This window comes from Clarias gariepinus, chromosome 12 (genome assembly GCF_024256425.1).
Source record: "Clarias gariepinus isolate MV-2021 ecotype Netherlands chromosome 12, CGAR_prim_01v2, whole genome shotgun sequence".
Lineage (NCBI taxonomy): Eukaryota > Metazoa > Chordata > Actinopteri > Siluriformes > Clariidae > Clarias > Clarias gariepinus.
Window position 1 is genome coordinate 6,666,465 of NC_071111.1, and position 21,741 is coordinate 6,688,205.

A 21,741-nucleotide genomic window follows, 5' to 3' on the forward strand; every position below is an offset into this window, starting at 1 on the left:
TCATGTACGTGACTTGGCCACACAGGAGGAGAAGAAGCCGGTGCTGGGCAGTTTGCTCTCAGGGAGGATTATGGGGCTTAAGTGTACCGGAGGCAGAGAGACACTAAACGCTGACACACGGAGAAGAGACACACGGCTACAGGTGAGGAACGGCTCTGTCGCACAGCATCACTGTAGCATGAATTAACCTAACGTCTCACTAACATGCACTGGTTCGAAAAAGACTGAGGATGTACAGTATATATAGGTCTGAAGAACTTTACGAGTCACAAATGATTAATTATCTCCCAATAACCGCAGATTTTAGATAATTTTTCTACTGCTACTCAACTACACTGTTCTGATCCCTTGATTATCTTGTTTGAAATGAAATTTCTGGTTAATGAAATCGTAAAAGGCAACGTGCAGAAGAGATGCATCTGTCTGTGTGAACTGTACACACAATCATTCAACAGCACCACTTGTACATTACAAGAACTCAGCTGGGAGTTATTGCCACGTCCCCTGCACAGTCCTGACCTCACTCCAAGACATTTCCACATGTTTAAAGGAGTTCCTGGGAGGCCAGAATTTCAGACGTGAAGCAGGCAGTCTGATCATGGCTCTGTTTTGTTGAGAAACATTTCTACCTTGATGCTATCCAAGCACTAGTGAAGCACTGGGATAAGTGCATTAGTGTAGCAGGGGATAATATAGAGAAAGAAGGGGGGGGGGGGGTTACTCTTAGAACTGTTTTCTGTTATTCTGTATGATCAAAAGTACAGACAACAAAAAATTAAACAAATGTTGCTCCATGTAAATGCAAGTGCGCGGAATGAAGGTGTGAGATTGTGTTCATTAAGTAGATGTAATGTTGTCTGTTACAGTTTTATTAATTAATTAATTTATTTATTCATTCATTTATGCATTTTAATATGTTCAAGACACTTTTTTGTATCTTTTGAAAGTTACTTTTGAGAGAAAAAAAGAGAGGCCCAGTAAACACCTGTTAAAACCTTTTTAGTTGACATTCCACAGCATTTGCTGTCTAACTCACACATTCTCTGGAACACGGTGGGGTACACCCTAGATGCGGTACTAACCCATCGAAGTGCACACGTACAAACTCTCAAATCTTCGGCTTGTGGAAGGAAACCGCAGTACCAGGAGGAATCCTACTAAATATAGGGAGGACATGCGAACTCCACAGACCTAAGCCAGGAATCGAACCCTTGACTGTGGAGGTGCGAAGCCATGGTGCTAACCACTACGCCACCGTGCCACCACACAGCATGCAATATAACAAGATTTTGGTAATGTTTAACTAAAAAGTTATTCTTGGCAAATAAATTGCAGTGTTTTACGGGAATAAAACACGGTCATGCCAAGGAAATAGAGCACACCCTGGTAATCAAAAAGATTTTGACTCTGGTAATGATGATAAATTGGTCTATAGATGTTAAATAATTAATTTAAAATTCACAAATCAACTCATTTAATTCAGATTCACTGTACTGTATACACTTTGCCATTAGTTGTACTGTAGCTAGAAGTTACTAAGTGCTAAGATTCTTTAAGTTGAATAACAACAATGATCCGACCCATTATTTATTCATTAATTAATTTATTTATTTCTGTTGAAAAGGATCTCGAGTCTCCAGAACACATTCTGATTATTTATAGGTGTTGAAGTCATGTGTCTAATCTCTTTGTTAGGAGTCAATGAGTATGTAATGTCAGTATGCCTGTGTTTTTCCTTTAGGAGCAGGGTTGTGTTTGTAATATCCTAATGGGCCGGAGGTAGAATTGTAACAAAGCTCGCCTTGGCTCAGTCAGCTATTGTCCCAGCTAATACCAAGTTGAATTTGCAACATCCTTCCCTGTGTGGTCTCAAGACTTCAACTTAATGTTGAGCATTTCTCAGTCCGGGTTAAGCTCGAACCAACCACATGGTGTTGTCCTCAGTGATTTAACACAGACTGTTCATTTGTAACACAAATATCTGCTTCAAAGTCAAATTACTTTACTTTAAACTAAATAATAAACAGAGTGGTAATAATAAGAAAAGTTGTTACAATAGAAACAAACACTGTACTGTACATACTGTACTGTAGCTGTGGTAATAGAAAGCAAACCCACACCATCTGTCCCAACAGAGTCCAGAATTCAACCACAAGGATGTTTCATGGTCGTGTCTCAAAATGCTGATATTAACAACCGGATCACTAATGAGATCATTTGTATTCCAAGCTCTTTGTTGTTATTTATTTATTTATTTATTTATTTAACATTATTATTACTTATTTAAAGTGGAATTAAGGCGGTGCGGAAACTGGGACTTGGAGACATGTCTACTTTTATGTAATGCTTTAAGAAATCTGAATTGAAGGCACCTCGGTCATCGCAGGACGTGTTCTCTCTCGAGCCGCAACTGAGGGACCAGGAGGAAGATCTCGAGATGTCTTCAGCATCGCTTAGCTTTTGATACAAACAAACAAATAATACCCACATACACAGTGATGATAGCATTTATAGCAGAGCGGTTTTAACGATTATGAGGTGTGTGTTTGAAAGAGAGAGAGAGAGAGAGAGAGAGAGAGAGAGAGAAAGAGAGAGAGAGAGTGCGTGTGTGTGATCTGTTTAGCACAATGCCATCGCTGCATGAAGCAGCTCCTCGGGTAATCGGCCCCCGGGAACCTGCATTGTGATGGAGCCGCAATGACGGCCACTCGTTTCTTTTCTCCAGGCTCAGTTCTCAAAGACTTAATGGAGAAAGATCAATAACGTCTTTAATAAACTCGTGCACCTGCAGGTGCGTCTATTGCTCTGAATCTTACCACTTGCTGATAGTGTTTAGCCTCAGAGCCCTGCCCTTTCCCCCTGCCTTAATCTCCTCTATGCAAAAAAAAAAAACGTTAAATAAATCTGGAGTTCTGGAGTTTGTTGGACGCTATAATTCTGAAGTTTAACCTTTTAGAGATTGTCTACAATGGCCTCACCCTTGTGCTTTCCCTCTTCCCCCAATGACTGATTAACCACCCACACATACACGCTCACACACACCTGCCGCTCAACAGCATCCAGAAATCCCCATATACTCGCAATCAGTTAGCTTTGCAGGGATGGCGGTCATAAAGTTGTGTTTACTAATAGATTCCTCACCTCTTTTGTGTGTGTGTGTGTGTGTGTGTGTGTGTGTGTGTGTGTGTGTAAGGCCTACCCCTGGAGTTCCACTCCTGATGTCCACTTGGGCAAATGGAAAATGCCTTACACTTTGAGACACACTGCTGCTTATCTGTACGTATGGATCTGCACACACAGAACACACACACACACACACACACTTCAAACAGGACAGCAGTTTCTTACTGTAAAGACACAATAAGGGCACGGCTTAATGCACTGAAAAGAGAACGAGAAGAAGCGAGGCACGTGCCGGAGCCAGTAATGCCATATATTCGTCATGGCTGGAGTTCCATAATCCTTCTGCAAATACTGATAGAATTGCAGCTCCACAAACCCGCAGCAGCACCTGTCTACCTGTAGCGTGCCAGGTGCACTCACTCACTCACATACACACACAGACACACACGCACGCCCCAACACAAACACACCATGAAAAAAGCAGGGCCTCCACGCGTTCCACCCGTGTGCGCGTGTACATGTTTGTGTTTGTGCCAGATTTTAGCGACACATTAACGCCGCTTTCACACTTCCAACCGAAGATCAGAACCAGCTCCAATCTGCCGCAGCTCCGTTCCTCCTTTATAGAGTCTTTATCTGAGGATGCGGGAACAATGTACAATAGGGACGTCTCAGGATTTATCCACACAACCCGTCGTATGGATAAACCGTGTTTTTTTTGACGAGGTTAATCATAAACCCGAGCCCTTTCATCTCGATTAATATAACTACTTCATAACTCCATAAAAGTGTCTTTTCTTCAAACAACCACTGGCTGACTGTAATGTTTATGGCTGCGTGGCTTCGGTTAAGATCCCCTGTTGCGCGCGCTCCAGAGCAGATGAGAAGCACACCGGCGTTCGTTCAAAGCCAGCGCAGACGGGGTCAGGACCACTCCCTTACACCCAGACATACACCGTAAAGACATTACAGCTCAAGGACAGCCAATGACCGACCCACCTGTCAATTAGTCTTCAGATTTCCCCTTCCTTTTTTTTTTTTTCTTTCAACATGCCCACACTGCTCACGCCAACGGTTCTCTCCTGGGTTTTTTCCCCCTTCTTTTGTTCCACTTGTTTTTTTTTCAGAGTTTTATTAAAAGGCAATCAAGTTGTTGTTGGTTCTGAATGCAAACACACCAATCTGCGATCAGATAAAGAGCAAAGATAGCGTGAGCTGAATGTGTCCGCTTGTAATTACGCGCAACAAAACGCATGGAAAAAGGGCGCTCTAAGTGCTCGCAGACACACGCCAGCACACACACACACACACACATGCGCACGCACTAGTGTCTATCAGTGTCCCATATCCACCCCTGCACCAGGCAGGTGTTTCACAGCAGGCTATATGATATGTTCTTTACCTGCGCACTGATAATGCTGGGGAATGCCCAAGCTCCAGACTTGAAGCCCAGGTTCATAATCCCCTCTCTCTTCCATTGGACTGTTCCATTCTAGATCCAGCGGGGGTTCCAGACCCTCAGATGCGCCCCTTTCCAGCAGCAGGAGCTGCACACGGGATAGAGAACCCAGGTTACCAGAGTCACATCCGACCGTTAGAGCGGCCAAACCCGGACTCAGATCTGTAACAGAGAACAGAGAGTTGACGTGTTGCTGCATGTTAGAGACAAGAAAAGACTGATTAAAAAGATAAAGGCTACACTCATAGGAAAACAAAAATACATCAAGGGTTTCTCAAGTGGTCTCGGAATTGTTTAGAGATGTTAAAGAGTTCCGTGTATATTTAACCAGCTGTAGTGTTTTACATAAAATCATCAAGGGTTCCGTTGTGGGGACAGAAAGGTTTTATGGGTAAAATTAACAATTGTTCATTTCTATAAATGTATATTTTATTGCTCATAGAGCAAACCTTTTGTCCTAAGAATGTATAATTGTGCAGCATATACTGCCAAAACAGTGGGAGCTAACAGCGGCCCATTGAGGGAGGAACAATGCTGCCCCATGCTCAGGGGAAAAAGCTGCAGACAGGACAGTTAATGATGTTTTCAGGTGGGATTTGTTTAGACATACTCTGAAAACACCCAAAGTTGATGTATAGCCTGTAATTTGATCACTCACTCATTGTCTATACCGCTTTATCCTGTATTCAGGATGGTGGGGGCCTGGAGCCTATCCCAGGAGACTTAGGGCACGAGGCGGGGTACACCCTGGACAGGGTGACAATCCACACACATGCACACACTCATTCACATGCTACAAGCAATTTGGGAAAAATCTGCAGGTCTTTGGACTGTGGGAGGAAACCGGAGTACCCGGTGGAAACCCACCAAGCACGGGGAGAACATGCAAACTCCATCCACACAGAGACGGGAATTTATACCTCAAGGGGCCAGATCTGCTCAGATGGCACAAGGGGAACCCCCACACTACTGGGCATATTGTTATGGATGATTGGTGTATGTCAATTCATGACTATTTATTACAGGGTTACGGTAAATATTCAATAAATAAGAGTTCTGTGAGAACCTCAAGACTTCATCTTGACATGTTTACATGTAATCTTGCTTCAGCACCATCTACAGTACAGCAGTACAGTACAGAACCTGATATAACACTTTCCAGACTGAATTTCTAAATGTGTATATATGTCTTATAAGCAGAAATAAGATGAATCAGAATAAATCTTCTTCACTTGTACCATACTTCTGTCAAAAGTTTGGACACTAATCCCTTCTAATCTCATGGACTTTCCTGATTTTTATTAGAACAATGTTAAAGGTGTCGAAAAAATATGCAATAATCTCCTTTGAACAGTTGATATTGATTTATGAGGCTGAAATGAACTTTGCAGCAGAGGTACATTTTGGTCTTGCTTTCCTGTGAAGGTCTTCGTGAGAGCCAGTTTCATTATGGTGCTTGATGGGTTCTGCAAATACACTCGACACAATACTGTCCTTGCAAGAACTCTTCCAGAACAGCTGACCTTCCTGTCTTAAAATAAGAACTGACTCCTGATGTTACTTAACTACATAATGCCACATGTGTTCATTTCCTAGTTTTAAAATCTCCCATATTGTTCCAGAATGTAGAAAATAAATCATTTAACAAAAAAAACATTAAATTAGAAGGGGTGTCAAAATGTTCGACTGGTACCGTATAATTTTTCACACTTCTTTTATAGACAGAAGAGTAAATATAATAGCCACATGTACACAATCAATCTGATTGAAATCATTTTGACTATTGATCCCAATTCAACTGTTTACATGGATGCTAATCTGATAAGATGTGCATTTACATGCTTAAAGTATTTAATCAGAATATAACTTTTGTAATGTGCGTAAAGTATTCTGCAGGGTTTAATATATTGAAGGAAAAATAATAGAAGAGGAAGAATTTGTCCTCCAACGTTGTAGTTAGTTTAGGCTCTTGATCTTTTCCAAGAATAAAGGCAACATGTCTTTCATGGGAACTCGTCACTCACATCACCTAATGTTATCCCAATGTGGGGGAAACGTGAAGAAATATTATATTTATTTGAACAAGAGAGAAACAAGCGAATCAAATGTTTACATGGCTAATATTTACGTACCTATTCAGTGGATTACACTGATCCTACTATTACTCTCATTGGAATCATGTCAGACAGAGGTGGTTACATGATGCATTTTTATACTGACTGGGATATTATACTGATTATGTGTGAAATATTAGGCTCCATTAAATGCATCTGGTGTTAAAATCTGTATTATACAGCTGGCAGTTCTATAAAAACACTTAGATCTTTTGACAATTTTCATGTTTTGGTGTTTTTTTTTTGTTTTTTTTAACTAACCTTGTATTGCAAGATGATCTATGATACATGATACGTGTGCATACTGTATGTTTTGCTGCAAATATATAAAACATTTCTGTAATGTTTAATAATAAAACATTTCCTGGATTTCCTCAATAATGGTGAAGTTAATGTAAAGCTCACGGTATTTATAGTAGTTCGCTGTAAACATTAATTCACTAATTATGTACCAAATAATAAAATCTTGTACAGAGAACACTATTAATGCATAATAATTTATGAATAAATGAAATAAAATAGATCTTGTGCCTCCATATTATAACAGCTTCATGGAAACCGTCTGTTTTGATGAAATGCAGACAACAAATGCATGGATTTTTGAAGACATCTAAGGTCTCTAATCACCCAGTTAATCACCCAAGCTAACAGTCATGCCCTGAGGTGCGACAGTGAGTTTCTTGCCCATGCAAATCACCTGCCTTCTCTTTTACAGGGCGTGGCCTGTCAATCAAACCAAGCCTCGGCGCACAAGAGTGTTACCCCGACCCAGCAGGGATTAGTGTGAGTGACTTTTCTACCTCAGGCTACTGTTTTCACCTCATTAAGACTGAAAGTGTGTGTTTGTATTTTGGTGCGTGTGCCAGTGTGTGTTTGCAAACAGGGAAAGAATGAGTGTGATCGCTTTCAGTTTGGAAACATTCAACTCTTCATTATTTGCCATTTTAATAAAAGTCTGCCAAAACTTTAATAGGAAAGTTTATCAAAAAGTGCGTTTGGCTAATTATTAATTATCGAAGGTTAATATATAAAAAATACGTTGCAACTTGGTGAATTAATCTTAGCCCTACATAGAATGATAATACATCAAAAGGTACTTACAAAACTCCTGAATTAAGTTTAAACCTGTATCTAATATAATAAATATAGAGACATTAATCTACAGTCATAAAGTGGTTCTTCATGAGTTTTTGAGAGAGAGAGAGAGAGAGAGAGAGAGAGAGAGAGAGAGAGATGTTAAACAAGTAGGGTGGTCAGAAGGTCATCTCATGGGGTCGGTTTGTTAAGTACGTTTTAACACCTTGTTAAGGATCAGGAGGAAATCCCAAGGGAGAACTTATCCCAGGTAAAGCCCTTCTTCATGACTCACTTACTAAAGTCACACTCACTTAAACAAACACAACCTGAAGGATTTTTGGTGGGGATTAGAATGGCAACAACAAACAGATTTAAGCCAGTGTTAGCATCTGGCTATGACACTAGCATAATGACTAGAGCGGATGCTGGAAACGGTAAAACAAAAGCACTGTGGGCTGTGATTTTTATCAAAAGTAACAACGAAATAACTTAAGCTTGTGTTGTTGTTTTTTTTTTCTGAGGAAGCAAACAAATAAATAGTACGATTTTAGTCAAATGTTTACTTTCATGTACTTTCATGTTTTACTTTTTGCAAGTAGTTGAGGTAGTTTCAACCAATGCAATATATCTTAAATAGGTCTTTCTTCTATGAAGACTCCTCAAGGTAGAAGGTTGCAAGTAGAACCTTTTTAAAATGCTTAGAAAGCTTATCTATTCAAAGAACCTGTGAGGAATCTCTACTTTAAGATTCCCATATCATGATAGTTCAATCACTTCTGTCACATTCGACTGAACACCTGAGCTTCATAACAATCTACACTATATGGAAGTATTTGGCCAAACCTGTAAATGTATTTCAATTAATCAGGCCCCTTATTTCCAATTAAGGGCAATCTTAATGCTTCAACATACCAAGACATCTTGGACAATGCTATGCTTCCAACTTGTAGCAACAGTTTGGGGAAGACCCTTTTCTTTTTCAGCATGACTGTGCCCCAGTGCACAAAGCAAGGACTATAAAGACATTTATAGTCTTTGATGAGTTTGGTGTGTAAGAACTTGACTTGCCCACACAGAACCCTGACCTCAACCCCACTGAGCACTCTTGGAATGAACTGGGATGGAAATTCCGAGGCCGACCTTCTTGACTAACATTATTAAGGTCCATCTGTGGTTTGGATAGGTTTTCCAGAGGTAGGTGAGGTGAAGGTGTGTTTACGGTTTGGATATGTCCCCTTGTAATGATGATTTGGATAGGTTTACCTTGTTTGGACATATCTATGTACTTGTATAAGTGAAGGGTAATGATGGTTTAAACATGTTTCCCTGTAAGGTGGAGTTCTATTTATGGTTTGGCAATATCTACACATTTGTATTGGTGGAGAAATTTTGTAATGATGGTTTGGATAAGTTTCCCAGTGGTTGGTAACGTCAAGTTGTGTTTATGGTTTGAATATATCTGGTTGTCCTGGTAATGTGATGGTTTAATTATGGGTTGAATAGGTTAACCAGTGGTGGGTGAGGTAAAGGTGTGTCTCTAGTTTGGATAAATCCACCTGTGGATAATGATGGTTTGGTAAAATCTACCTGTAGAAGGCAACTTGGAGAAGTCGGCTTGTGGTAGGTTTACCCATGGTGGAGACATGTCTACCTGTGGTAGGTGAGGTGATTTCCTTGTCACTACAGTCAGCATGATCCAACGATAGACAGGATACACTCCAAGGTGCTGCAGCCTCCAGCTCAGCAAACATGTCGGATTGAGAACAACTTATTTGTGAACTGGGAGATGCTCTTGACCCTTGACTACCTGAAACGAGCAAAATCAGAAGATGCAATGGTCTTTCTTCTTTACATGTTAAAGGGTGTGTGTGGTGCTCGTACTGTGTTGTTTCTTTACATGATCTCTATAGCTATATGGGAAAATAGCAAGAGTGCAACCATTCATACACATCCTCTACAGACCCTGACACGTTCTCTTATTTTTCAAAAGCAAGCCTTACCACTCAAACACACAAGAGAGGACCATAATGCTTCAAAGCAATATTGTTGTTATTAAGCTGCCAATCATCTTTAGCTACATACTCTTCAAGAGCATTTCACTCCATGCTAGTGGAGGGCATCTGGCTTGTGTGTGTGCGTATGCCCATTTATATGTGTAGTATGTTTGTGTATGAGCTATAGAGGGTCAGCGGGTCATTTTGGATAGACCCATACACATCCATACAATGTTTCCTCTTTCTCTCTGTCTCTTCTTCTATCCTTCTTGTCGGCCACACAGTGTGGCTGTCAGGGTCAGTGTGTGTGGCAGGGGGATTCAGAGTGATGGGGGTCCCTTTCATTGTCAAGGACAGTTACACGCTGGAGGGGACACTGAAAGAGGTCATGCCGGGGTTGGTTGCTGACTTTCGGGCCATGGCACTGGGAAAGAGTGTCCAGGGTAAGACAAAGACCCTAGAGTCTGTCTTGGAGAGGATACACACTAGCACACAAACTGAACACCCAGTCACCCACCCACCCACACATACAAATACACATACACACACAGGGGTGGCAAGAGAGAAAAAGGTCAGCCACTTCCACCCTCCAGGCATGGTCACTCAGTGCGTTGCCAGATTTTTGTCTTTTGGTCTTTTTCTAGAATTATCTTGCATTTAAATTTTGCTTACATTTAAACTTTACTCCATGGAGTTAGTATGCATATAGTGTCTTTCAAATTATAACTACTCATCTTGATCAATTGTTATAGCTTTGATATGAAAGAAACATGTCACCACGCTACAAGTGACCATTCTTCCAACTCCCCTAAAAAAAAAAAAACGACACAAAGAACACTGGACAGCCTGCTCTGAAAGAGGCAAATTCCCATCACAAGTTCTCAATTGTCCCGCTCTTTCAGAAAGGCCCAGACTCAAGTCAGACATCAGCGGGCCCGTCTCTTTATCCCGATCGGGAACGGTAAATTAGCGTGAGGAGGGCGCCCGAGAGGTACGCCAATAGCTGACACTCGCACACTGTTCTCCCGTCAGCGGGGTGGCGGTCAGTGTGGATTTATGACTGCTTGCTCCACACGATCCTTCTTTCAACAGGAGAAGAAAAAGAGACTGAGAGAAGGGAAAAAAGACAGAAAGGAGGGAATGCCGAGGCCTGGGGCTTGAAGAGATGTATAAAAGAGCCGTTCCTACCTCTTATAGACCCCCCTCCTCAAACTTTCCTATTGTAGAGGTTTGCAGGCTGCTTTGATTCAAATAGTACCAGCTCTAGTCTTTTTTAAGAAAATCCCTCAAACCCAAAAATTTCATAAAGGACAAAAAAGAAAAGCCCTCCCCATGATATTTGTGAAATAGTGGTAGTGGGTAAAACCGTGATGTAGCACTGCATTGAGTGATCTTTCACCCTTTTGTGTCTGAACGTTTAGTTATGCTTGGCACAATCCACCCCTGAGTGTGTCTATGAATACACACAAGTCCAGCAAAGGATCAAGACATAAAGGTTCACAATGGCACAGTATGGAAGTCATATACATGGGGAAAGTACTGGTTAAGCTAAAGATTCTCACCTCTCTGAGGAGTGATTGGAGGAAGTATAGGCCAACGGCATGTCTTCCAGACATCCAGTGGTGAAGCAGATGCTGGTCTGGATTGAGAATCCAGATTTGGAGGGCATACGCTTGGAGCTTCATCAGCACCCATATCTGTGAGATGGTTAGGGTGTGGGGTTTCCTCCTCTGCATGGCCCTTGACCTGAACACTTGGAGTTTCTTTTAAGGCTTTGGGATGGTTGGTATTCTGAGGTTCTTGGTCACGAAATCTCAAGTTTTTGGAAAGCAATGACTGGGTAGAGGTTGTAGGGGAGCAGGAGGCCAGGACTGCTCCATCAAGAGAGCTGAAGCGAAGATTAGACAAGGATGAAAAGCAGGCCTCTGGGTCATCATGGTTAATATTATCACCATCCTCAGTATCTCCATCATCACCATTAGAGTCATCACTCTGATTAACTAGAAGTAGTGGAGTAACAAGCTGTCAGATGCTTACCAACAGTTCATTGTTCATTATACTGACAAATTAGGGATAAGATATGCATACCCAATATATTAAATGGAACAATTTTGTACCATTCAGTTTAATAAAACTCTAAATTATGTTTTATCTAGGCCAAGGACCTTCCAGTACCTTTCAGAATTGTTATGGGATGCTCAATCCTAGATTTTATTTTACAAAAGAGTGTCTATGGACAAAGTTAGTCACATCCCACCAAAAGTTTTGGCAAATAAATATTAATACTTTGTAATGTGCAAATGAAACTTCAAGAAACTATTTTTTTTTATTGACTGAATGGTACAGAAGTGATTCTCCAGACAAAATAAATGATGTCCTATCAGGATGTTCTTGATAGATGACAATGATTGATCAAGACATAGCTCATAAGGTTGTACCTGAAGGTGCATTAGAAAGACTGCTGTTCAAGTTGGTGCTATAACTGAACTGACTGGATCCTGGACGACTCAGGTCTGAAAGGGAATCTGGGGTCATAGGGGTTATTGGCGTCTGAGGGGTCACGGGTGTTGATGGGGTGCTGGGAGTCATTGTCATTGGTGTCATCGCTTCACCTTTAGGCTCTTTAGAGCTCTCACAGCTGACTTGTGGGGAGGAGGTAACATCTCTATGACTTACTATATCTTCCTGCTTTATTGTTGTGTGTTCCAAGTTTGGAGAGTAAACCTGGAAAGACAGGAAGTCATCTGGGTTCGTCCCTGAGTGGACAGACGGTGTTGGCGAGAGCAGAGGGTCTGGAGAGGCTACACTTGGATGGGGAGATCCTGGCACGCTTCTGGGAAGGTTTACAGAGAAGTGCCTTAGGGAGTTCTGCTTTCTCTGAGTTTCTGAAAAGACAGAAAGACATCAATAAGTCATTGGATAATGAATGGATAAGTCTATGGAGGAATTCTGGCTTTGGACCAAAAACAGTTATAATTGCGAAAGAGGAAACAAAAGGTGGTGGAGTTTCTCCAAAGAAATAGCGGCGGAATAAATAGCATATCAGACTCCGACTCCAGCTGTCTCATGTGGAGATCGACCGCTTGGCCATCCCACAGCCTGTCCGGCACAAGACATCACACACACACACACACACACACACACACACACACACACACACACCGTCTTAATGAAAAGCATTGTTGAGGGTGCACAAAGAGAGGTCCTGAATAATTATCATGGGGGTCCTTGGCGAGGGTCAGGCAGAAAGCGTATTCATCATCATTTCCAGCTAAAAGGGAGAGGGATGAAGCCGGGGCACTGACATTTCTCTTCGCCACTCCGCTGAGCCACAGAGCAAACAGCCTTTTGCCTGCTGGGAGCCCCCTACCCTCCAGATTCATCCTGGACACCCCTCTCAAAATGCTACTGCTCTTCCAGGAGCAGCTGTCTAGTTCCCAACTTAGTATGCAGAGGCTCTAAGATATGGTAATGACCACTTGTGATCACTATATGAAGGAACTCATTCTCATAATTGGCCACCCCCAACAAACTAATTATGGTCAGAGTGACAGCGAAAGCAAACAAATGAGCTTTCATTTGTGATTCTCGGCCGCCTCGATGGGATTTCAGATGTCCGGATATGATAAAAATGATGTTTATTATTATTATTATTATTTTTTTTATTTTTTTTTTTAATCATTATCATTTAAAAAACCTCTTTATTCTCATCACTGTTTTACTGTATGCTTTAACTTCATACATGATGCTCTTGTTTTAGTAGAACAGCCACACAAAGCACACTTGTTCCAGTGATGCACTTAGTAAAACTAGGAAGCGTTAGAGTGATACAGATGGATGGGGATATATATGGATGGATGGATGGATGGATTGATGGATAGAGCCCACATTTCTGCACGGCCCTATGTACAATACCTTTGGTTTCTCCATCTGTCACACTCACACACCACAAGTGTGAGTGCCTCTATGTGTGTGTGAATGACATGTGTCATACCGCCCTGTTACAGCCCTCCCTCATGTGCATGCACACACACACACACACAAACACACACATACACACACACTCCTTGGGGAGCTGAAGGCAGGTCGGGGTCGATTGTGAGGGCCTCCAAGCACCATATGGCTGTATAATTAGTTTTGGCCTGTGGTGTAACGAAATGCCCCGCTCTCTGCTCTCTCGCCAGCTTGCACTCAAACACACAGTACAGTCCCGCAGGGTTCTAACGGCTGAGGACGAACAAATACCTTTACACCAGTACCAGTGAGCAGTTCATACAGAAGTCATATATAAGGCAAAATTCTGAATTATATAATACTGATGTACTAATATAATATTATTATTATAATAATAATAATTATTATTATTATTATTATTATTATCAATATTATTATTATTATCAATTTTATTGATATTATCAATATTATTATTATGCTTTACAGTACATTTTCATGCACTGTATGTATTTTACTAATTACACTAAACAGAAACATTTAGATTAAACACATTTTTTATTTTGCAGAAGGTATCATGTTTAAATTTTTTTATTAAAAAATAAAACAAACTACCAAAAGTGTTCCCTCTTATGAAACACGCATTAAACAGCATTACTTTCACATTGTTTTATTAATTAACAAATGTCATCTTCGTTATCATCATCTTCATCATCATCATCATCATCATCATCATCATCATCATGTCTGGATCTTCCTTTGGAATCAATAAAGTATCTATCTATCTATCTATCTATCTATCTATCTATCTATCTATCTATCAGTTTATAGTTATGTTTAATGTTGTAGAACATTGTTTCAACAAAATACGTCCTGTTCTGACATCATAGCAGCCGGCCACTTAATTAGGTACAGCTTGCTAGCACTGGGCTGGACCCCCTACAGAGATTATGCTCTGTGAACCATAGAGATGGTTGTACATGAAAAATCCCATTTAGCTAATAGCCATACCATGTTCAAAGTTACTTAAATCACATTTCTTCTCTATTTTGATTGAACTTCAACAGATTGTCCTCACCGCATCTACATGCCTAAATGCACTGAGTTGCTTCCATCTGATTGGCTATTTAAATATTTATGTGAACAAGCACCAAAGAAAAAAACAAAAAACAAATAGTAACCATTGATTAAGGCCCATAACCCTCCAAGGGTGCTGTATCATATATTATGGCCGATCCAATACTCTTCATCAAAGACTTCTATAAACAGATGTGTCAGTGTATCTCACCTTGTCGTCTTGGTGGTTTTGGAGCACGGAGAGTCTTTAATGGAGATCTTGGTAGATGATGGGTGTGTGGAAAGTATGGCGGTCTTATCTGGGCAGGACACGCCCTCATGTGAGCCTCAAAACGTGAACATGGCGGTCGAGGTTCCTCACTCAGGACAAAATCCTGTAGAAATTATGTGAATGTATTAAGTCATTTTGTGAGTATAATCTCACAGTCAAATCCAAACCCTTTTTTTTTGTAGATGGTTTAACAAATGCTCACATAGAGGTCAGTACAAATGTCACTTAAGTGCAACTAATGGATACAATGTTGTTTATTGTCTAAGTATATATTTAGGTTGTAATTTTGCTATAATAATGTTCCAAATTAGGTCATGACTTTATATTTCTATCTATGACTTTATATATAAATTAAAATGTCAGGTGAATTTATCTTTTAACAGGTTTAGCGTAAAATGTATATGTTATGTTATTGGCCAGGTTATTGGACTTAACAGCTGTGTGTCCATAAGAAAACCACTTGTTAGTGAGACTTCAGAAAAAAAGGCCCTAATTTGCTAGGGAGCATAAAGATTGTATTTCTGAGTGATGGGCGTGTCAGGGTAAGAAGGGAAGTGTATGAAGCGATGCTCCCATCATGCATAGTGTTCACTGTACAAGCCTCTGGAGACAGTGTTATGATCTGGAGTTGATCAGTCGCTCAGGTTTAGACTCAGTAACGATATGTGGAAATAAAAATAAAGTCAGTTGACCACCTTAATGTACTGAATGACCAGGTTATCACATCTATGGATTTTTTCCATCTTCTATGGAGCTTTTTTTTTTTTAAGTGTGAATTCATATTGTGATACAAGTTTTACCATACGAAATAATGTAAATGCAGATAATCTGTTCCAGCCACCCAAAAATATTAGCAATATTACAAAAAAAAAAAGTGGGAAAAATCAAGAAGCTTTTAAACACATGCCAAAGGCAACGTTGCTTTTGTGGGTTGACTCTTTCAAAACAGTTTTCGCTGTCTGAAAGCAAATTATAAACTCACTTCACTTTAATTTCCACTGACAGAAACAAGTTTTAAACAGCTTCCAGACATACATGCAACTTAGCTGGTTCGGTTAGTTCATGCTATTACAAATTTCTTGCAAACTTTCAATTCTTAAGGCAAAAATACGTAAAATGCAGAGTTTCCACTGTACTACAATATACGTTTTATTTTTTTGGCCAGGCAGTGTACGAGTGTTTTATCTTTTAGATGTTAGGATGAGAAGTACAAAGTAATAAAAAGTAAAAATCTAAAACTGAAATAGTGAAAACAGCAGCACAGAAAATCCCTCTTCATTAGAGCATAATGTTCACTTGCGAACATGATAAATAAAACTAAAGTGGAAATCAATTCCATCTTCACATGGAATGCTGTGGCATCAGGGTGTATGGTTTATACCAGCACATCCTTTTATATTCCTAGTCTTTATCGTTCATTTCTCTGTAATTATATGCATGTTTGTGTTGAATTGTCATTGTTTTCTCAATGCTTCCTGTTCACACATCTTCCTCAATGGAGACACACTGCTCTAGGAAACACCATGCGCTCACGCTTTGTGACTCAAGTGTTAAAGTGCTGCTTTCTTCTTTAGTGCCCTCTTGTGCCAAATGGATGAACTGAGTTCATTTAAGATAGAAATAGATGTGCTCATTATTTTGAATCTTTTGTTCTTTTTTTTTTTATTACACAAACACACACCAGTCATTTCTGTGCCATTCATCTCCAGTGCAAACCTTTAAAACCCGTGGCGGCAGTGAGGAGATGAAAGCGAAGGAGGATGAGGTCGGTTTGGTCAATATTGGCTCTGAGGAGTGATGATGAGTTGGCCTGAAGCCACACACACGTACACACGTACACACGCGCACACACACAGACATCCTGATTTCGATTAATTTTCTTCTCCTCTGCCATTTACTCATCAAACAGACTAAAGACGGAAGCACACAAACATCGGTCTGAACCCTCGCCCGTTCAAATCTATTCACGTCCACGGTGTGTTTGTGCAATATGTATTATATTCACGTTGTTTAGAAAAGCACAACACGCTCTCTTTCTCTCTATAGCTCATCTCTTATTCTCTCTTTGCCTTTTTTTTTTGCTCCACCCAGATGTTTCAGGTACTTGAAGAGGCTCTTAAGCTTGCATCTGTGCTTGATTGTGTGTGTGTGTGTGTGTCCTTTGTTTGGTGAAAGCAGACAGGTGCCCTAGTGCCTGTTACCTGTCACAAAGCAGGCCCAGACCTGTCCAGCCAGAGGAGATGACACACACACACACACACACACACACATGCACGTGTCTCATCATTCCTTTTATTTCTCATGAATTGACTGACAGTAATTTGTTCAGCAAACATAGTTAGGTCAATCTTAGATAACTGCTTTTTGTGTGTTCTCATTGTCCCTTGCCCTCTCTCTCTCTCTCTCTCTCTCTCTCTCTCTCTTTCTCTCCCAAATAAACTCCTTTATGTTTTTTAACCTCAGGTTACAATACCACATTTTGCCCTTCTCTAACTTGGTGATTGTCTAAATCCTGCTTCCTGATTGGTCCGAAGAACAGCAGCTTATATTGTGTTTACATTAATGTTATTTTTAGGTTTATTTTAGTTTCCTTTGATTAGTTTTTTTAGGGTATGTTATTTAGATATTTTTCATTAGGTTTATATTAATGCACCCGCTCTAACACTTTATCATTTGCTTCAACTTTTCCCGACGGCAGTCCTGATAAACAGATAAACATGATGTTGGTTAAATGGAGACGGAAGGAGTCTCCAGTGTCAGTGCATTGTATAAATAGCAGTAAGTTTAACTTTAAATGACTTTTTACAACTTTTCTAACAATAAAGTTGTTTCATGGACATTCCACGATGTAAAATGTAACTATAAACAGATCAAAGGTAACACATTTTAATAGCTAAAATAGTTTTTTGTCACATGACCTTGTCGCTGATTATTTTCCTGTATTATCATGACATTGTATGGTATGGGTGTCCTGTTTCGAAAAGTGAAAAAAAAAAAAAAAAAGCATCTCTTTGGTGAAAAAAAGCATCTCATTTTAAACTTTGTATTTTAGTTTTTAAACATAAAGGAAAGACTTTACTACTGTTGGTGTGTAAGTTTAATATCTATTATTGTTATCTGTTATTGCTTTTATTTTCTATTTGTTTAGATATTTTCTCATTGTTAAACCTCTAAGCTTCGAATTATTATCATGTTTATGTTGGGTCTTTGTTCCTTAGTGCATAGTGACTAACATCCAGTGTTATACTCAGGATCAGGATTTGTTTTAACCAGTTATTTTGCTTTTCTTCCGCGACTGGTGAAACTAACTAACTGCAACTGGTAGAGCTGGTGACTGACAGTTAAATTCTTACTGGTACCATGTAAACCATGGAGGTGGCAGACAGTCCTGAGAAACTTACAAGGTTTACTTTATATTTTCGATTGTTTCACTTTAGAATATTATGGTAGGGTTCCAGCAGGTAAATCCCAAATAGTGTTATTTAAAAAGTACACCCTAGTGCCCTAGGGTGTCCAATCCCTTTAGTGCACTTGATCTGGGGTTAGAGAGGGATCTGAGACGGTTCAGGGGCGATTCAGAAGAGTTTATAAGCACTTACTAAGGAGACACTGTGTTGATTAAGATGACATAACGGTATCAGATGTCTGTTTCTTTGCTTTGGCAGGCGGCTGCTCTCTCCTCAGTACAGCAAACCGTATAGACCGACTTTTCCCTATGCGGCGCCTGGCAGTTGGTGTAATAAACAATTGTTAGAATATAGTTAAATGTCCCAGTGCTGTTACTGTCCATTATCACCACTCACGGGAAAACCTCTTGTGCAATCAGATTGCTCGGTCAGAACTTCATTCAGTCTCGTAAATTTGGACAATAAAGACGGATGAAAGTCCATTCAGCTAAAACATAACAGGAAACTTTTTCTATTGAAATCTCAGAATGCTATGCTAACCTTGTGGGCTCGAGGTTTTTTAGCAAGAAACATCACGACCTCGTGGGGTCAGGCAACACACGCACAAAAGTCATGCAATACACACACGCTCTAGGCCTTAATGTCATTATGTGAGTGGCGTTCATGTCAACCAGCTTTCTGACAGAGATGTGAAGCAGCACACATGCATGAATGCGGCGCGTCCATTAGCCAGAGTCCGTTCAGCCAGATGGCCCTAAGTGAAGAGAGGCCTGCATGCATGCATGTCCTCAACCCGTCCCAAACACACACACACACGCACACGCAAACAATTGTAATGATACTGCTTCTGTATGAACCCTTTGGCGGGTGCAGGATGGAGGACGGAGGGTGGGGTAGGACGAGCCAAACAGAAGCGTGTCTCTGTCTCAGCGTCTGCAGCCGAACAGAGGATTCCTCTCACAGAGGCCTGATGTCCACAAAAGCCAGGCTTAGCGCTAACAAGGTTAAACCCCGCTGAAAAAGAGTGACTTTTTCAATCAGCCAGATTTGTGTTTCTGCCCTGCGCCATAATTAGCTTTGCTACGGGACGCAGGGGGAGCAAGAGACGAGGAGAGGACAAGGAGGGAAGGAAGAGAGGCGAGTGCTGGAGGAGGAGATCAAGGGAAGAGAGAGAGAGAGAGAGAGAGAGAGAGAGAGGGATGACAGTGGGGAGCATTGTAGCACTGCTCAGATCGGGAGGAGTAAATCTGATTAGCCGCTCGTGTCAGATGCAGCTTAGCATTCATGGCAACTTTCTACTTTCTGCCTCGCCAGACTGTTTCTGGCTTTTATTCTTTCAGCATTTGTCATAAATCCATCCCGTATTTGGCTCTGCGCTCCCGTAGGCTGCGTAGTCAGCGGTAAAAACAGATATCCTGATTATTTCTCTCCAAGCATTCGTCTGAGGCCTTGCTTCGGTGTTTGCCCACCTGTTTGTGTGTGTGTGTGTGTGTGTTTAGTTTCAGTGCACTGTATTCACAGCTCTTTCGGCTCGCCATTACCCGAGCAATGTCCTCCGAGTGCCATGCGGCGTCCAGGGACACTGTAACCATGGGGACAGTGAGCTACGATGGGAGTAGCTGGGTCAACAAGCCTCTCGTGATAGACTGTTTGGAGTGAGTCGGGGTGCCGGGGGGTCAGTGGGGTGGTGTGGAGAACATCTTGAGCTATAGAGGAGCGTGTGTGTCTTTTGTGTGTGAGTTTATTGTGTTTTATTGGATATGTGAGTTAGGTTTTTACTTGTGTTCACACACACACAAACAAATATGTGTATACACGTATAGAGTATATCATACAAGTATAATGTACAGGCATGTAAAAAATATAGTAAATACTGTATATAAAAGAGGGGAATTTCCTCTGAGACCAAAAAGGTTTCTATCCTTCTGCATACTGTATATACACACGAGTGTGTGTGTGTGGTCGTGTGTGTGTGTGTGTGTGTGTGTGTGTGTGTGTGTGTGTGTGTGTGTGTGTGTGTGTGTATAGTGCAACTAAGTGTGATTTGAGTTCATATATACATGATTTGTACAGCACAATAGAGCTGAGTGCAAAAGTTTGTGCACCCCTACTTTTTAAACGCTAACCCCCAGCAAGACTTGGAATAAAACCTTTTACGTGAATTTGAAGTTCATTTAAGTGTGTGTGTGCGTGTGCGTGTGTGTGTTTCACACCTATGGCACTTTATTGCAATTTGCAAAATATGTCTGTAATGAATTTCATGTCATTTTTTCATTATGTCATAATTACATAATGAAAAAAAAATTCTTTAACGTCGTTTGTATATTTACAATGACAAAACAACAACAGCAACAAAAGAACTGTGCACCACTTGGCTTGGAGAAGAGATTTTTTAGCTAGCTCAATTAATGTTTGTTTTTCACCTTCTTCTCCAACTATTATTTTCCTATGCATCTTAATGTTGTTTTTCTTTACATAATAAAAAAGTTTTTATGTTTGTTGTTTACCAACTTATTTTTCATTCGTGCCTGAATTTGAACATCTAAATCATTAAATCCCTCAATTACACAAATTTACCATGTCTACAGATACATACATACGTGTATGTGTGTGTGTGTGTGTGTGTGTGTGTGTGTGTGTGTGTGGCATTTGCGGATGTAAAAGAGTCTGTAAGGAGCTGGGAGGATCTTTGTCCCTCTCCTCGCTGTTTGTTTAACCAGAGGCCAAGACAGGAAGCCAGCCCACACAACTCTGCCATCGCCATGGCAACGCCTCTGTTGACTGTGGCGCATTTAGCCTGGAGCTGCTTCTGAAGGAAGGGACTACCGAGGACAGGGACAGTTTGTCTCTCTGTATGTTGGTGTGAGTGTGTGTGATTTATAGACACAAAAGTGTACAACATACATATGCTTTTGTGATTACTCTACTGCTTAAAAATGTACACATTTAATAACCGTAAGATTTTGCAATTTTGCTAACAAATTGGAAATAGGACTGTATATACGTAGGTGTCACATTTATAAAGTCTTTTTTTTATTATTATTTGGGTTGTATAAATATTTCATATAATTTGCGATGAACGTTTAAGTTAAACCAGAACTTATGATGAAACCTCTGGTGAATGAAGGCATAAAAGTGATTGACATTTACAGAAGAGATCAAACACAGTACGATGATGAGACTCTTGGCTGCATTAAAACCCTTGAACGGTGCAACCATTTTAAAGTACGTCTGTAAATGACGATCCCTGCCGAGGTGGCTCGGAGCC

General features: G+C 40.6%; 1 protein-coding gene across 1 annotated transcript in view; it reads right to left on the bottom strand.

Annotated features, from left to right (window-relative positions):
* Positions 1–21,741, bottom strand: part of LOC128534720 (uncharacterized) — a 30,112-nt gene continuing 8,371 nt past the window's right edge. Inside the window, exons 3-10 of the mRNA XM_053509136.1 lie at positions 15,007–15,169; positions 12,206–12,652; positions 11,330–11,767; positions 9,425–9,580; positions 4,526–4,744; positions 3,200–3,288; positions 2,373–2,457; positions 1–110 (exon numbers count right to left, since the gene is read on the bottom strand). Of these exons, the coding sequence (XP_053365111.1) occupies positions 1–110; positions 2,373–2,457; positions 3,200–3,288; positions 4,526–4,744; positions 9,425–9,580; positions 11,330–11,767; positions 12,206–12,652; positions 15,007–15,169 (1,707 nt within the window). The remainder of the gene's footprint in view (positions 111–2,372; positions 2,458–3,199; positions 3,289–4,525; positions 4,745–9,424; positions 9,581–11,329; positions 11,768–12,205; positions 12,653–15,006; positions 15,170–21,741) is intronic.